The sequence below is a fragment of the Battus philenor genome, unplaced genomic scaffold, assembly GCF_028537555.1.
Source record: "Battus philenor isolate CCGP_79_NKW_IND1 unplaced genomic scaffold, ilBatPhil1.0.hap1 SCAF_12, whole genome shotgun sequence".
NCBI classification, from domain to species: Eukaryota; Metazoa; Arthropoda; class Insecta; order Lepidoptera; family Papilionidae; genus Battus; species Battus philenor.
In genome coordinates, this window is record NW_027181674.1 from 9,878,259 (window position 1) to 9,894,043 (window position 15,785).

Here is a 15,785-nt window from a genome sequence, read left to right on the forward strand (position 1 = left end):
CGAGATCAAAATCTTTAAATCTCAGTCTCCATAAGTTGTGCATGCATTGTAAATGAACATCGGGAGATCTGACAGTTACCATGATATTATTATAAATTAAAAAAAAAAAACAATTAAAAAGTAGTTTAAATTCGGATCATAACAGAGCGAAACTGAAATATTGGCAAGTTAAGAAAATTTGAATACTGAAATAAGAAAGTAATCATTAACACGCTTTATATTCTTTTATTAATGCAATATTTTATATTTTTACAAGGTTGCCATTGGGCTATGATGAGGTTGGTCAAATGTTTTTCATTAAACGGAATAGCCACAGCAACAGATAGTGTTGGTGAACCCCGTATACAACAAAATGCCGGTGTTGTGCTCATTTTACCACGTTTACAAAAAAATTCAACTGAAATATTGAAAATGAAAATCAATAAGGTAAATATTACACGACCGAATTATAATAAATACTATAAATAATTTTAAACGGGCAATCTATGTTGAACTTTTTTCAGCTGCATGATGCCGAAACAAATGTAGCCTGGATCGATTGGTTGATTGTCTCAAGATCTTACGACGATTTCAAACATGTGAACAATATACTTAACGATACTGCCATTCGTTTCGACGAAAATATTGTCGGCGCATACTTATTACACTTACAAAGAAATGCAGATGAAGTATCAGGATTTTGCAATAACAATTTTAAATATAACTTGGCAGTAAATGGACCAAGGAATAAATCAAAAATATTTAATGACGGCCGTCGATGGAACAGCAACAGCTCTACAAGATTTATCGATTTAAAACGGAATCATGCATATATTTCCGCTAATAAATATGTACCTCTGTATGGTTCGGGATATTTAAATTATAACTATACAAGACATTTTTATATGCTTAATGTAAGCCGACTACTTTTAAAAAACATTGATAGAAATTCCAAATTTATGCCTAATAGGATTTTACTAATACAATACTTTAAAGTACGACCAAATTCAAGTCTATACGGGACATTTTTAGGTACGTAAATTTTCCGTGATTTTTCACGTATGCCATTATAATAGGTACCTTTTATTATGATACATTCTTAAAAGACATTAAAGATAGCTCAGTAATTTAACGGTACAATTCCTACTGGAATATAGTAATGGTTATGCATTTAGATTTGACGGCCAGAGTAGCTAGACGGCCTCTTGCAATACCGACCCGCCAGTATCGTATTCCAAAAGTAATGATATTCACTACATTTTTTCTTTTTGTTTGTATTTTTTAAAATAATGATATATATGAACCCTTCTTATGTAAACGTTTGCAGTCATAAATATCACAGCGTTAGTAATTTCTAACGCTCTCTATGATGTATCGACTCGTTAAGTCTTTTTTAAAATGTTATATACAATAACGTTTGTATTGTGGTTAAGGCACCTGGGAACAAAGTCACTCGATGGGATCAATTGAACCGCCACATCCAGTGGAAGCTCGTAAATTTATGGGTGAACAGCTTTTGATTGGTCACAGCAATTCAAGCGAAGGACACAATCATGTTCTCGGAGACGACTTTGCTATGATGTATGATGTACTGGACTTCCTAACAATACAAATAAATGCAACGTATGTACCTCGGTTATAAAAATAACACAATTTTTATTTTAACATTTCATCTGAAATATAGCGTCAATATAAAGAAGAAAAATGTTCATAATTATAAGCTAGATTCATTATCCCGTATTATATTTAACTCTGATCAAAATTAGCAGGCATCATAAAGTATTTGTGAAACATTTCAGTCCCACAATGCGACATTACAATAACCTTGGACTTCGAACTTTTGATGGTACTTGGACTGGCCTGTTAGGTGCATTAATGGATAATTCCATTGATATTGCTTTAGAACCCGTTATGTCACATGCTTTTCGTTATCAAGATACGCAAATTATTTTTCCTATAGCAGAAACGATGTAAGTAATGGTTTTGCTAATAAGTTTATTTTTTGTTTCAAAATTATTTTTATCGATTACAATTTAAATATTTTAAAGCTGGTTATCGTACCTGGTTAAAGTTACGCTAATGATTAATTGTGAAAAATGCAATCTATGGTTTAAAATTACTCTTTATGTTTTAATTACAGGTTCAACATTTACATTCGAGATCAGGAAACTTCGGCAGTACGGAACATATTTCTGACGCCCTTTAATTCCAGTTTGTTAGGATGTGTATTCGTAATCGCATTGTTGATTACTGTTGCAATATTACTAATCAGCAATTTTACACCCTTTGATACTTCCAATAAGTCAATGGCGTTCACTGAAGCCCTAATTTGGTCCACAGGGATATTGTGTCAACAAGGTTTGAACTTTTACCCTATGTACACAACAACTTGTGTGCACTTTGTTTATTATTTTTAAATAGTATATTGGCGATTAATTTAGCCGCATAACAAAGAATGCTAAATTTATCGTTTTATCATCAAGTTATAAAATTATTATTAAAATAAAGAATGTTTTACAATTATCAAACGAAAAATCTAAATTATTCTGAATATATTATAGTATAATTATTTAGTGATATGATGTTACACTCAGGTCTTTGGGTCAGATAGTTAGTCAGATAGAAAAGAATTGTATGATTATAAAATTTGCTATATTTTATTTTGAGTTTTTTCTTCGCCTCAAATATTGAATATTGTGTTAATAAAGTACAAATGTGTGTAAATGTCAAACGGGCTCACTGAATGCTTTCTTATGAATTTTACTGAAATGCTATTTTGAACAAGTTTCATGTATTAATTTGCCATAAAAAATTTTACAGGTAGTTCTCGCAGTCCGTCAAACCCATCTGCAAGCGTGTTGTTGATTGTGTGTCTTCTGTTCGCATTAATAATGTATAGTTCTTACACTGCTTTTATAACATCAGTTCTGTCTGTGAGAGTCGCTAGTGTGGACACAGTCACTGCTGTATTACAATCGCCCAACTTAAAGATAGGTTACATTCGAAATGGACCAGACCAGATGTATTTGATGGTAGGTGTTACTACTGTAGAATTTTCTTCACGCACATGTATTGATTGACTTCTAGTTAGAAAATTTAATATTATTTTTACTTATTAGACGATATCTACAGTGCAATTTATTATGATGAAGCAATTAAATATTCACCTGCTAAATATATTCGTTTATTTATATTACATGATATGAATGAATGGGTAATCATTTGAATATGGCAATTGGCCTGTCATTATGTTTTTATCGATTAAAAATGCACAAAGCTTAGCTTTACTTTATATTATAACACCATTTTATTAAAAAAGAAATTCAGACACTTATCGATTTTAATAGTGCTTGCCTTAATGATAAATCAACTTGTTCGACCCTTCGCTCTTTCGAATGGTATTTTCCAGAAGTAATATTTAATTCACAAAATAAATCAACCATTTTAAAGTCTTAAAAGAATTTGTTATTATAATTGGAAGTAGATAATGCTAAGATTTTTTAAAAATACTGTAATTATTTAAAGTAAAAGTTGTTATTGTAGATATTATTATCTAGTTTACTTTTTTTAATCGATATGTTAGTTTAAGTAAGTGTAAACATAAAAATGCAAAACATGAAAAATAAAATTCTACGTAACTCCCTATGCGCTCGCTAAATTGATATATGAGGTGATACGTTTCATTAGCCCCGCAATTTGCCCAGCTATCACGCGCTCTACTTCATTCATACTCAATGCTTTGTAGAACGAACATGAGTCACTTTTTTAAAAAACATCTATACAGAATTGCTATTAATAATAACAAATAAAATAAATATTTGGCATAATATGCATATTTTATAACCTGAGCTAGGGCGAAATTCAACAGTATGTAAAATTCACTATTTTACCCTTTTTAAAAGAAAGAATTCCTCGTTTTGACTTTTGCGAAATTTGTATGATAGTTGTAAAATGTCCACAGCTGGATATAAGCCTCTCCCATAAATTTCTAATAAGACCACGCCTAGTCTAATTACTTTGTCCTACAGTGGTCTTGTGGGTTCGCGATCTTCACTCCTGAAACTAGGGGCACCACCAGCTACCTGTTCCACAATGTATAATCTTGATTAATAAAAAAATAAAAATATACCTGTGTAATTTTTTTAAAACTTATTTTAGTTGACCAAAGATGCAAAGTTAAACGCATTTTACATCCGTGGGTACGCTGATGCAGAAAATCTGGTCTCATCTGCGGAAGAAGGTTTACTTCGAGCAATAAAACAGGACTATGCGTTCTTCTCCGAACAAAGAATGGCACGTTCCGCTCTCAGGTACATCTTTTGTTTTGATAAATAAACTTTTAAACCAACCACCGATTTAATGATGTAATAATTAAAAAAAATAAATAAATTTTTTTAATATTATGTTGTACTCGTAGAACAAACATACACGAAGTTATAAAGTGCAGATAAATAAGACATTGTTTATTCTTACTCTGCATTACACTAATTATGGTTATTGGTGATAGGTGTGCTTTTGCTTTAGAATGGTAAACGTGTATTGTGTGTAGTGTCAATTAATGTTTCAAATTAACACGGTATCCAAGGATCAATGGTTTCGGAAATTAAAAATAACGTAATGATAAAATAATGGGAAAAAGTATTGAAGTGTATCATGCAAATGCATCAAAATATTTTCACTAGTTGTATTTTCGGATCAAAGGCTCATTGTCCCTTGGATTGACAAGTAAATAAATATAACTAGAGTGCATTAAATCCGAAACGCAAACTTCTGTTACTCATTCATTTGTCTGAGGTAACAGTACTAAGTATTGCAAAATCTTCTAATGCATAAATCAAATCATGTTTATAATACACGCTAACACCACGGATGATGTTTTTTAGTTCGCAGACCTTTCAATATCCGCGTTACAATACAATAGACGCCACGAGTGATAGCGAGGAACTCTTTTAGCCTTCCAATGAACTTATAGCTTTAAGACGATTGTCAGTATTTCATAGACTTGTTGAACTATCCACATTTGATACATTTTTAATAATTTAGAGGAAATTTTTGAATTGTTTTTTTTTTTAATAGATCTCTAAGCCAGGCATGTGGGCGGTGTTCGTTACGGGAGTTGGTGGTGCCTTCGACACGAGCTCACCTCGCTTTTCCAATATCACGAGATTCTCCATATGCTCGTCCTTTTTTGGTTAGGTAAGTTCTATTGTGGTTGTTAACAATTGTTAGAGGTGAGTTGTTGAAAGTTTCTGGAACGCTGTCCACAAGTCTGTAGATGTGGCGTGAGTAGGGCCCCCACTAGGTGCACCAACGTCATAATCAAAGTCGCGAGAAGTCGCCTGATGCGGTACAGTCCAAGATCGGCCAATGTGGAGATTTTTATGGTAGGCCTATGCTTTGCTGTGCGCGTCTATCGGCTGACGTGAATGTATGAAAGTCTTGTCGAGGTGTTTTAAAGACAGTTACAAAAACCGTATATAAAATAGACCCAAAATTTCAGACGCCAAACTTTCGGACATCATGATAGAAGTTGTTGTTGTTTAACTTAGTAGAATAATAATTATTATTATTTATAAGCTATTTACGGTTTCTATATGTACCTGATTAGTAATTTATTAAAAGAGCAACTGTTGAGTTCTTGATCGGCTGTTCTCAGAAGATCAGCAAAATAATTGGCAATTAAAAAGTGTTACACGCACTCTTGAATCGCCTTTTGAATAGTTATTTTTAAAAATATATTTTGAATTTAAATATTTGTCGCTAAAGTTTTCTCCAGTTACGAAGTAGCGGTGTGCTAATGCGCCTTGAGAAGACATTGGTGCCGGCTATGCCGAGGTGCACGCCCCCACCACGATTTACTTCTGCCAGGTACACTGATGTCAGATCGGCACTTATGTTATTTTCGATTGGAATCATTTCATCATTACTTATTGGTACGTATATATTATTTCTACTAGCGAATATCTTTATAAATTTGTTGATCGGTTGATTTGTTTTATTCTAAATCTACTACGATATTGCTTAAGACCAACATTTTTGAGACAAGGTATGCAGACCCCTTTATAATAAAATTCCAAAGGCCATTTTAAATTTAACCGCGAAAATAATCAAATTATGTTAAGGAAAAATTTATTAATAAAGCCTATTAATGTGTGACAGTTTATGTAGGAAATAAAATTTGCCAGGGATTAGTATTATTTTTTCAATTTGCTGTGACGTTAGCTGTAAATAAATTGTAAAAAGGACAAATAAATAATGAAATAGAAGAACATAAATAATTATAAAAACCTGCATGGTATGTACATGTCAATTTAGTTTGTAACAAAGAAGAAACGCCAAGGCTAAACTAATCTGGCCATATTAACTATCAGTTATAAAAAACATAATACAGCATTTGGATTTGACGGTCGCATTAAATTGCGTCTTATATCGATTGTTTTAATTTCGGGCACGCTTACTTTTACATCTGTTTTAAATTATATTAAATGTGATCGGATGACAGAAATATTATTAGTTACGTCATCGTATGAAAATTTTGGACGTTAGCATAAGAGGTTTGCTGCTACGAGATGATATGTCCTAGTTGTTCAGTAATATTGGTAACCCACGTCACCCTTTTTATCGAATCTGTAATCAAGGTCAGATTGACATTTTTAAGTCATGTATTACATGTATTATGAAAAAAAATAAACACGTTTAAATTGTAACTTTAGGTTTTAAAATAAAAAAGTGAAGATTATTCAAGGAAGCCTTACCTTTTTAAACTAATTCATAACTATGCTTATGAATGTTTTCAGGTATCGCAGAATATTTTTGGAGCAAGCGTGATATGCTAAAAGAGTGCATAGGTGGATATTGCAGGCGTTATAGTATTCTATTCTTTAAGTTTTAGAGTTGCTTCATCTATTTTTTTACAAGTATGCAGCTTATTTATATAAATTCCAGCTTTTTTTCCTTAGATTTGTAAAAAAGTGTTATTAATAATACCTGTTGTATTTTATTTAACTTACAAATGTTTTTGGAAGAAATAAATAAACTTTTTGCACGGAGTAAATCTAATAAATGTCGATTCTTTTATCTATACACTTTATTACAGTAAACAGAAAGATACACTCAAAACTTAATTTTATTTTTTATTTAAAAGATGAAGAGACTTCTTCTTATAAGCATGCATTTTAACGAAAAATGCGTTTTATTCAAAATTGTTTCGATTTAAATAATTTAAAATAAAATTAAATTTTTGCTGTGTGAAACCTTTAGAACAAACTTTAATAATTTACGTTGGTAAATGTTAATTTGTCCAATTTAAATTTATTTCTATACTCATGGACAGAAACGATTTTTTAAACCAAAAATTAAATGTTTAAAATGTTTAATATTTAGATTTTTAACTACAGCAAATCTTTTCTTATTGTCCTGTAACTTGTGCATAAATGTTTACATTTATGTCTTGAGTTCAACAGGTTGAAATGTTTAGCATAAAATCCATTATAACTAAAAAGAATGTTGCTTTAAAACGAGATTATAGTTTTTCATACAAAGACTAAAGTTTTGTTTTGATAATTTTGCATATACAATTTATCATCATTATCGCACGGAGTTATTTAAAGACAAATAAAAAGAGACTTAATAATAGTATAGACTTTTAAAAACTTAGCTTTGTTACAAATATAAATTACTAATTAAAGTTATCTTAAGTAATGCAGTTCAGGTAGGTGTTGCAATTTATTGGCCTCCTCCAAGCAAATATTTAAAGATGTCTTAGTTTTTGCAGCTTTCGTTATAGCAGCTTGTACGGTCGAAGTTTCAGTTGTACGTAAATCTTTTGCCAAGCCAAGAGCTGCCCATACACGTATGAAGGCCGTGGAGCATCCGGAATCTGAAGGGGAATAGATTATGATTTAAAAAAGCAATTAGCCGGCGCAAAACCGAATCGATGTGTAATTTTAATACATAGGCATATAATATAATATTTATATGTAAGCATTTATAAGTGTTAACAGTGCAATGTTCTTATTTTTAGAATACTAGTCTCCTCTTGAAGGTTGGATACTGGTCGCTATTCATTGTAGGAGTCCAGTGCTATTTGTTGCACGTATGTCTTACGTGTCCAGGATTTCGGGATATGCCGAACTTTTCACAAACGCTTACGAGCACAATTATCTTGGGTCGAAACCGCGAACTATAAGCCCCAGCCCTTTATCACTAGGGTACAATTGATATCAAAATTGAAAGTATTTAATATTGCACAACATTTATTTATACAATTGTACAATGATGTGTTTTTTGTGATCAGTCGCACTAAATATGTTGTAGACTTTGGTGTTTTCTGTAGAAGTGAATATTTTGAATTCACTGTTATTAATGTTTATGATATTTTAATACCTTTTTATTACAAGCAACGGACAAATACTCACTGTATGTTCCGTATTCTCCGGATTTATAATCACATGGATTCAGATAATGATAATGTGGCCATGACGAGCGATTAATGAAGAAGATTAAATTTGTGTTTGGTGGGTACCTGGAAGAAAGTTAGTTTTTGTTAATGTTCATAATCACGAAATATATATTTAATGAAAAGAGATTTTATGCGAGAATTGCAATTTTTGGTAAAATTTAAATTTTTTTGCACTGACTTTATTTATGATCCGTTAAATTGTATTATTTGTAAAATATCTGTGTTTATCAATCATATGCGAGTTTAAATTCCACAAGTTTAGAAAGTTGAATAACATTCTAAATTGAAATTAAAACCTTGTGGTAGTCATACCTTTTACAAAAAAAAATATTAAAGTTGTGGCATAATAAACAAGATATTTTTACGGTTCTTTCAAGGTAACATCAATTAAAAATAGTCTAAGAAATAACGCAAAAAGTTTAATAAGAGTTTTAAGACAACGTTTTCTATACCCATAAGCAAAATGCTTACGTGAGGATTTTTTGTTCCAGTTTTATATGTTGTAAAAAGAGTATTCCTTTTGTTATTATTTTGTAAAAAATAAACATCTGTACTGTATGCCACTGAGCCAGTTAATAAGTTTTATTATTTTGTGATACCTCAATCGCACAACACTAAAAAAGCATATAAAATTCATATTTAACACCTAATTTAGAGCAAAATAAAAAATGAATACTGACTTTTCGCCTTGTTTTAAACCCCAGATACAGATTCCGCTTTCGACGAGCCAAGCAGCGTGCAAAACTAAAGCGTATCGCAGAAATCCAATAACGAATATAGTACTTAGTACCGTGTCATTCCAGTACTCCAGAGGAGCGTTCAAGGGCAGTAAAAGAAACAATAATCCGTAAAGCAACCAGTAGAAACTGAAAAGTAAATAACATTACAAAATAATAAGAAATCCTTGTGTCCCAGCCGCGCCGGGATATTGACTTGTAGTTTAGATGTATGTTGCGTATTCATGCTGTGACCAAGAAATGTGAATTCTGATAATAGGATTTTTACAGTAAAATTATTTGCCAAAATTAGAAGTGCTTTTGTGGTCACTGTTTCATTTTATGTTACCCTTTGGCTTGTACGTTAGCTTTGTTAATTATCTAGTTGTATTGTTTGAAATTGCAATATAGTGGTTTACAATTGTCCATAAACGCAACTATATGTTTCCAGCGAAAAGGTTCCGAACAAACCGAAAAAAAATTTATGAGCTTTTGTCATTAAAATCGACAGATAATCTGATTTTATATAAGATTGCAATTGTATAGATGGCAAATATCTTTACTAATATTTTGCAAGTTTATTTTATATTTAATTTATTATTGTACTGAGGATAATGCTTACTTTTTTTGAAACATTACAATTGAATCATTTTCAATATCAGACATATCAATTTCATTTTTAAGTTTATCTTGGTGAGCACTTAGATTCTTTAGCCGTGTTAACATGTGCACGTAGAAGAAGCCTTTCTTGTGATCGTACGGGTCGAGATCTGTATTGAAAAGGGAATGGTGCAGTCTGTGATACTGTACCCAATAGTATATAGGCCCCTGCAAAATATGAAAAAGTATTTTAAAAATGCCATCAAGACTTTTTGGCGTAATAGGAGTATAAAGAGGATTTGCAATATCATGTAAATAATCTTTTTGTCGGTATAGTTCAATCAAACTTAGAAAAAGATTTTTAAATGAGTGAACGCGTTAAAATTTTCTATTTTAAAACTGAGGTGAACAATAGGTAATAGGGGGTTATTGTTTTATAAAGCATTTAATTATTTAATTACCTGCCCTGCTAGGGTTTGCAAAAGCATAAGGATAAATCGTAGCTCTTTACTAGCGGTATATGTTCGATGTGCCCAAAGACGATGCGCTCCAGTGTTAACTCCTAATGTTGCCAATGCAGTAAGTGCAATAACTAAAGAGTAAAGTAAATGTTAATATTTAATAGAGTATTAACACAATGTCCAATTAATCAGTCAAATAATTCACTCTGAAATACCAAAACTATTAGAACAGCTTTCATTTACTTAAAAAAATGATTGTAAAGATTTTAAAGTGTTGTGGGTTCTGATAAATTCATTTACATTTTAAAAAGTTAGATATATGACAGCTAAATAACTGCAGATACTTTTGAAAATATCTGTGGAAGTTGTATGCATTACGTAATAACAAAATTCTGTTGATACTACTATTTCATATGATCAATATGATTGATAAATGATAAAAATACACGCATCGTGCTGCCACCAATGATCTTTTATTTTGAAAAGACCTAAAGTTCCTCCACATTTCGCACGTGTGATCTCTTCGTGATGATTAAAAAGTTAGATTAGGGAGCTAACTTTTTATGATAACATTTTTTTAAATTATTGGTTCAAAACCGAAAATAATGAATGCATTAAGCATTAGAAATACGTACGTAAGAATGCTGTCTGCCATTTTGCTTCAAAAAAAAGTAACCAAATGCCATATAAGGAGAGAAGATGTATATGTATGAAGAACAATACAGCGGGCCAATTAGATTCTCGACTCTTGCTCAGATTTGACTGCTTCTCTGCAGGACGAGCTTCCGCTGCATGACCAGTAATTTCCGTCATAGCTACATTTAAAATAAAAAAAATTGTTGTCACACTTGTTGTGTTTCAAATCGGTTAAAATAAGAGATAGAACATTTATTATAAGATTATGAAAGTAATATTCTGTTATTTTACTGGCGACTTAAAGTTCTAGTAATTCTGGTTTAATTTCTTTAATTTAATTCTAACGTGAAGAGCTTTTGTTACAATAATATTAAAACAATAATCGTTAAATTTAAATAATAATAATACTTTTGTTTGAACATAAAGTACTTTTCTTTTTTGTTTTTGTTCTATAGCAATATTTTGCTTCTACATACGTAACGAAGATACCTGGAACTGATCGTACGATTCATTCTCTTTTTCTACCAATAAGCTAGATTAATACAGATAATAACAGAAATAAAACAGTCTTTTCCTTGAATTAAATATATGTATATGTATATACCACGTACGGTGTGTACGTAGTCCGTGGCCATTATTTAATTCAAAAAAGACAGTACCTTGATTTTGACGCCGGTTAATTAAAAAACATGGGCCAGTATAATTAAATCACAACTCCACAAACATATACACTCTGACTGGTGCTATGCGATATAACTGTTTAGTAATCATTAAAATACGTCGTATTGCCACCGGCAGCGTAAACAACTGGATGACATTGCACCTTTCGGAGTTTAAAAAGTCCATAAGCGCTCAAGTTACCGTATTGCATGTCATTGCAAGTTGTCAAGCAAGATTTAATAATTAATGACTAAATGTAATTTGAGATGGTTAACAATTACTAATTTAATTTCATTTTGATATCCTCAAGCATCAAAGTATTATTTAATTATGTAGTGTTGTGCATGAGTTGACAAAGTGAATGTTTTTTTTTTTTGCAATTTGCTAGTTTATGCAGTTATCATTTTATTTATTTACTAAGATATGATTTTTAATATATGATTAGGTAAGAATTTAACCCAAAAATGTACTTTTTTATAATAAATAGAACAGTATGTAGTTTAAGGGCCCTCACCTAAGTTACTAAATTAATTGTAATTATAACTTAAATTTGAGAATCTTTTCGGAGATAGATAGAACCATAACTGTCGAATTAAAAATGTAAGAAGCTTAGTAAGAAAGAGCATTACAGGTTAACTTCTTAATGAGTTAATCAGTTCTAAACATGCTTTAATTTTTATATGCATACACTTTTTGATTTTATTGTAAAAAAATTCACTTTCGAGAATGAGACCAGTTAAAAAACTGGTAACATAAGAATGTTAAGTATATAAAGATAACATAAGGTCTTTTGTTAATTCCTCATAAATAAACATTAAGAATGTATCGTTAATTTAGCATGCATTGTTGTTCCAGCTTTTTACGTTAGTATTTTGTCGAGAAATTATTTAATGTGTTATGTTTAACTTAAGGCCTCGGTTCAATTAAGAATTTATGTTCTCATAACCCTAACAATTGATATAGGCAAATAATGTAATTGCTGCGTTGTTGAAATGGGACGTTCTCATATGTTTAGCTGATGTGCGCAGATGTGACGTTGTAGCCGAGGCATACGGTTGTTGTCATGCCGTTATCGCATCATGTAAATGGTTTATTTATTTATTTATATTATTAAAAATCGCTTACAAAATTAAGTTATTCACTCATACGACTATCTTTGGAGTAAACACAATAACGGAAAAAAAGATTCGTAAAAAACTACGTTATCACTCAGTGATTTTAGTTTTACGTATGAAAACATCACTCGTACATTTAAGGTTGGTTAATGTTTTTTCGATCAATGGCTTATAAATGATAATAATAACATCATTTAATTCGAAAGGTCATAGATCAATGAAGCGATTGTATGGTAATTATAAAACATTCCCAACAAGAACTGTCATTTTTAATTTTGATTTGTTAAAATGTAATTTTAATATATTGTTTATGTAATAAGTCTATTGCCGAACAGCAGAATTAAATTCGAACACGTATTTAACGAGTACTTTTAGAAAAAAAAACCTTGAACCAAATGTTTTTTGTGACTTTATGTGGATCGCATATATCGCACTGTCGTTATTAAAACTTTCTGCATTAATTTAAACAGTAATCTTATGTATTCAAATGAAGATTTTTGTTTTATAATGGTAACATTTAAGATTATAGAAATATTAATTTATAAAAGTTGTTAATAGTTTTTTGTGTACAAATACTTCATATGCATAACACAGAACATATAGTTCACGGACTCTGCCGTTCCATGAATTCAATTTCGATGGAGTTGTAAAAGCCCCTGGGACTAAAATCATTAACTTCATCCGAGACAATAGATACTGAATTTTAAAAAATTATGTTTTCAAAAAATATTTTAAATATGCACAAGACCGTGAAAATGGCATATAATATTTTAAAAAATACTACAAAGAGAATATTTGTAAAAGTATTATAAGAATATTATTTACGTTACTTTATAAATGCAATAAATATCCGACTCTATAGTCTGTAACACCTTTTTGATTGAATACACGCAAAGTATTTTCTGGATCAGACAAAATATATTTCATATGATTTCCTCAAGTTCCAAAACTTCCCTTAAGAAATCGTATCTACACTAAATTGTGTATATAAAATCTACGATCATTATATTCTGCGTTTTACAGAGTTCTTTAAAACATGTATTTACGAAACCAAAAATAGAGAAGACGCAAAGTTAACAGCAAAGTAGTACAATTTTATATGTGTATTATCAAAATGATGAAAAAACGTACCTTTATTTGGCGCATCAAACATTAATCGAGGTGTGACTACTTTCTTCTTTGTCTGTTCAGCGACTGAGCTTTAAAAGCCAAAGAGTCGATATTGTTTAATTAATATACATGAGCGAATGACAAAATGAATTGAATTAAATACCGTGTCAAAGTCAATTGTTATATATAAAAGTCACTAGCACACAACTACAACGCTACTATGAATTTACTAATACATGTATAACCATTTTCCCGTTAATTTTTGTCTTTTATTTTTAAACTCATAAAGTTTAGGCATTCGCGGGTAAAATAAAATTACAAAAATAAGTAAATCGTGCATCAATAAATTTAAGTAGTTAATATAGGATTATTGATAAAAAGAAGAGTGTAGTACACATTATTTTTCTGTGTGTTGTAGATATCCAATTCTGATTGAACATAATTAAAAGCGAATTCGAAGTCATTGAATTTCATAAGCAGTTTGTTATAAGACAATAAAAATACAGCCTAAAATTTTTGTGTTTTATAATTTTCTTATGGGGTATGCCTGATACAAAAATTTTGTCTGGGCACTAAAAGAAATGCAGCAGATTGTTATGAAGCAGCCAAATTTTAATTATACCTTATTTTCTTTACTCACTCTTACTTTAGCATACCGGATTTATCTGCATACAATAATACATTTAAAAATTAGTCTAGTACTATGTTACGCAAATATAATATTTCTGCGCTAATTTTCGTTGTAAATAAGAGAAACACATTATAGTTATGTATGTTTTAATCTATTAGTTACAATTTTTGTTGTTATACAAAATACATAAAGTAACGTTAAATATTGTCTTCATTATAACTTATATAATTTCTATATAAAAAAGGAGAGATCACTAACTAAAAAATAATTAACGTAATCTATAGAAATCATGGCAAGTTTGGTTACGGAAATTTATCATGAAACTGTAATTTTCAAATGGCTAAAATATATTTATTACACGCAGGTGTAACAGTTTAAACGACAAAGTGAAGATCTGTCCCTGTCAAAAAATTTAGTACATATAGATTGGTATAGATAGTTTTTCAATGCCACCTAAATTATTTGCCTGATGTAAAAATTTTTATGTAAAAAATTTCTGTACTGAATCAATCGAAAAGAAAGTGATTTTTAAAACTTGAGTGATTACGACACGTCTTTGTAACTGATGCCACTGCATGAAATTGGAACTATCAACTGTTTTGCAATAAAACAGTATTAGCCATATAGAAATGAAACTGTTAATTTGCTGTTTAAGTTATTGTTTATTATGCATTTATTAATAAAAAATTGTTATAAAAATTCTTGTCATGTAAAAATTTATTATTATCAAATTTATGAATAAAGATGTACCTCAGAGATATAACATTCTTACGTTGTTATCAGACTGTAAATCCGTTATTTGTTTAAATCTACCTAACTAAAAAAACTGGACATCTTTTTTAATCTCCTGTTTGTCTTTTTTATCACCAATATGTTTATGAAATGTGTTATTTTTTATTGTATTCGATTGAAGGTTAATTCTTATTGGTAATCAGCAAAATATAAATGTTTTAGGATTTTTATTCTTTTTCATATTTATGAGTGCTAAAGGCGTTCACTAGAACCTTCTTTGCATTGATTATTCTCAAGGACTCTCACAGAGGCAGGAACTTGGGATGTTACGTTACTTACTTAATCCAACGGACTGAATGGCTGCGAAGCGCTTAGATTACTAACGCGAATGCTTTATGGATTGGTTGTAAGTGCCTTCAAAGGAGAAACTGGTGCACTATACTTGGTTTGCATACGCACGCATCGAAGATACCCAAGGGGGTCGCACTTCGGCGTGATTGGTTATATAATTGGATTATAGTCCAAGAGTCAAATGAACTCTTTAAATAAATAAAGATACTCTCTATTCTAAATATAATTCTCCAAAAGTGCACTGTTTACTCAAGTTCATTGGATTTATATACGTACGATGTAATAGATTCGATCTATATTAAATTTGAGCAATTTGTTGTTCTTTCTTATATA

General features: G+C 30.5%; 2 protein-coding genes across 3 annotated transcripts; one reads left to right on the forward strand and one right to left on the reverse strand.

The window, feature by feature from the left end:
• Nucleotides 1–973: 973 nt before the first annotated feature.
• LOC137932883 (glutamate receptor U1-like) lies at nucleotides 974–6,871 on the forward strand. Its single transcript, XM_068776569.1, has 9 exons — nucleotides 974–1,011; nucleotides 1,413–1,602; nucleotides 1,779–1,949; nucleotides 2,120–2,337; nucleotides 2,800–3,011; nucleotides 4,138–4,289; nucleotides 5,056–5,175; nucleotides 5,746–5,912; nucleotides 6,777–6,871. Exons 2-9 carry the CDS (start codon nucleotides 1,436–1,438, stop codon nucleotides 6,869–6,871), a joined length of 1,302 nt encoding a protein of 433 aa, XP_068632670.1. The 5' UTR covers nucleotides 974–1,011; nucleotides 1,413–1,435.
• A 295-nt stretch (nucleotides 6,872–7,166) lies between these two features.
• On the reverse strand, nucleotides 7,167–13,846 carry LOC137933085 (acyl-CoA Delta-9 desaturase). Of its 2 annotated transcripts, none has more exons than XM_068776861.1 (7): nucleotides 11,513–11,617; nucleotides 10,853–11,032; nucleotides 10,218–10,348; nucleotides 9,779–9,984; nucleotides 9,121–9,306; nucleotides 8,397–8,503; nucleotides 7,167–7,858 (listed from the first exon to the last, which is right to left on the reverse strand). In XM_068776861.1, exons 2-7 carry the CDS (start codon nucleotides 11,028–11,030, stop codon nucleotides 7,668–7,670), a joined length of 999 nt encoding a protein of 332 aa, XP_068632962.1. In that variant the 5' UTR covers nucleotides 11,031–11,032; nucleotides 11,513–11,617; the 3' UTR covers nucleotides 7,167–7,667. The 2 variants fall into 2 exon arrangements, with proteins under 2 accessions (XP_068632962.1, XP_068632961.1); XM_068776860.1 differs by lacking the exon at nucleotides 11,513–11,617 and adding an exon at nucleotides 13,760–13,846 and having other exon boundaries at nucleotides 7,168–7,858.
• Between the last annotated feature and the right edge of the window lie 1,939 nt (nucleotides 13,847–15,785).

Excerpts from the sequence above, each read along its gene's own strand:
- LOC137932883 (XM_068776569.1), top strand. The coding sequence starts at position 1,436 with ATGGGATCAATTGAACCGCCACATCCAGTGGAAGCTCGTAAATTTATG. Across the intron at positions 1,603-1,778 it reads ACAATACAAATAAATGCAAC|TCCCACAATGCGACATTACA; the intron begins GTATGTACCTCG and ends GAAACATTTCAG. Across the intron at positions 3,012-4,137 it reads CAGACCAGATGTATTTGATG|TTGACCAAAGATGCAAAGTT; the intron begins GTAGGTGTTACT and ends AACTTATTTTAG.
- LOC137933085 (XM_068776860.1), bottom strand. The coding sequence starts at position 13,781 with ATGTTTGATGCGCCAAATAAAG. Across the intron at positions 11,033-13,759 it reads GTTTGATGCGCCAAATAAAG|CTATGACGGAAATTACTGGT; the intron begins GTACGTTTTTTC and ends TTTTAAATGTAG. Across the intron at positions 9,985-10,217 it reads TGCAAACCCTAGCAGGGCAG|GGGCCTATATACTATTGGGT; the intron begins GTAATTAAATAA and ends CATATTTTGCAG.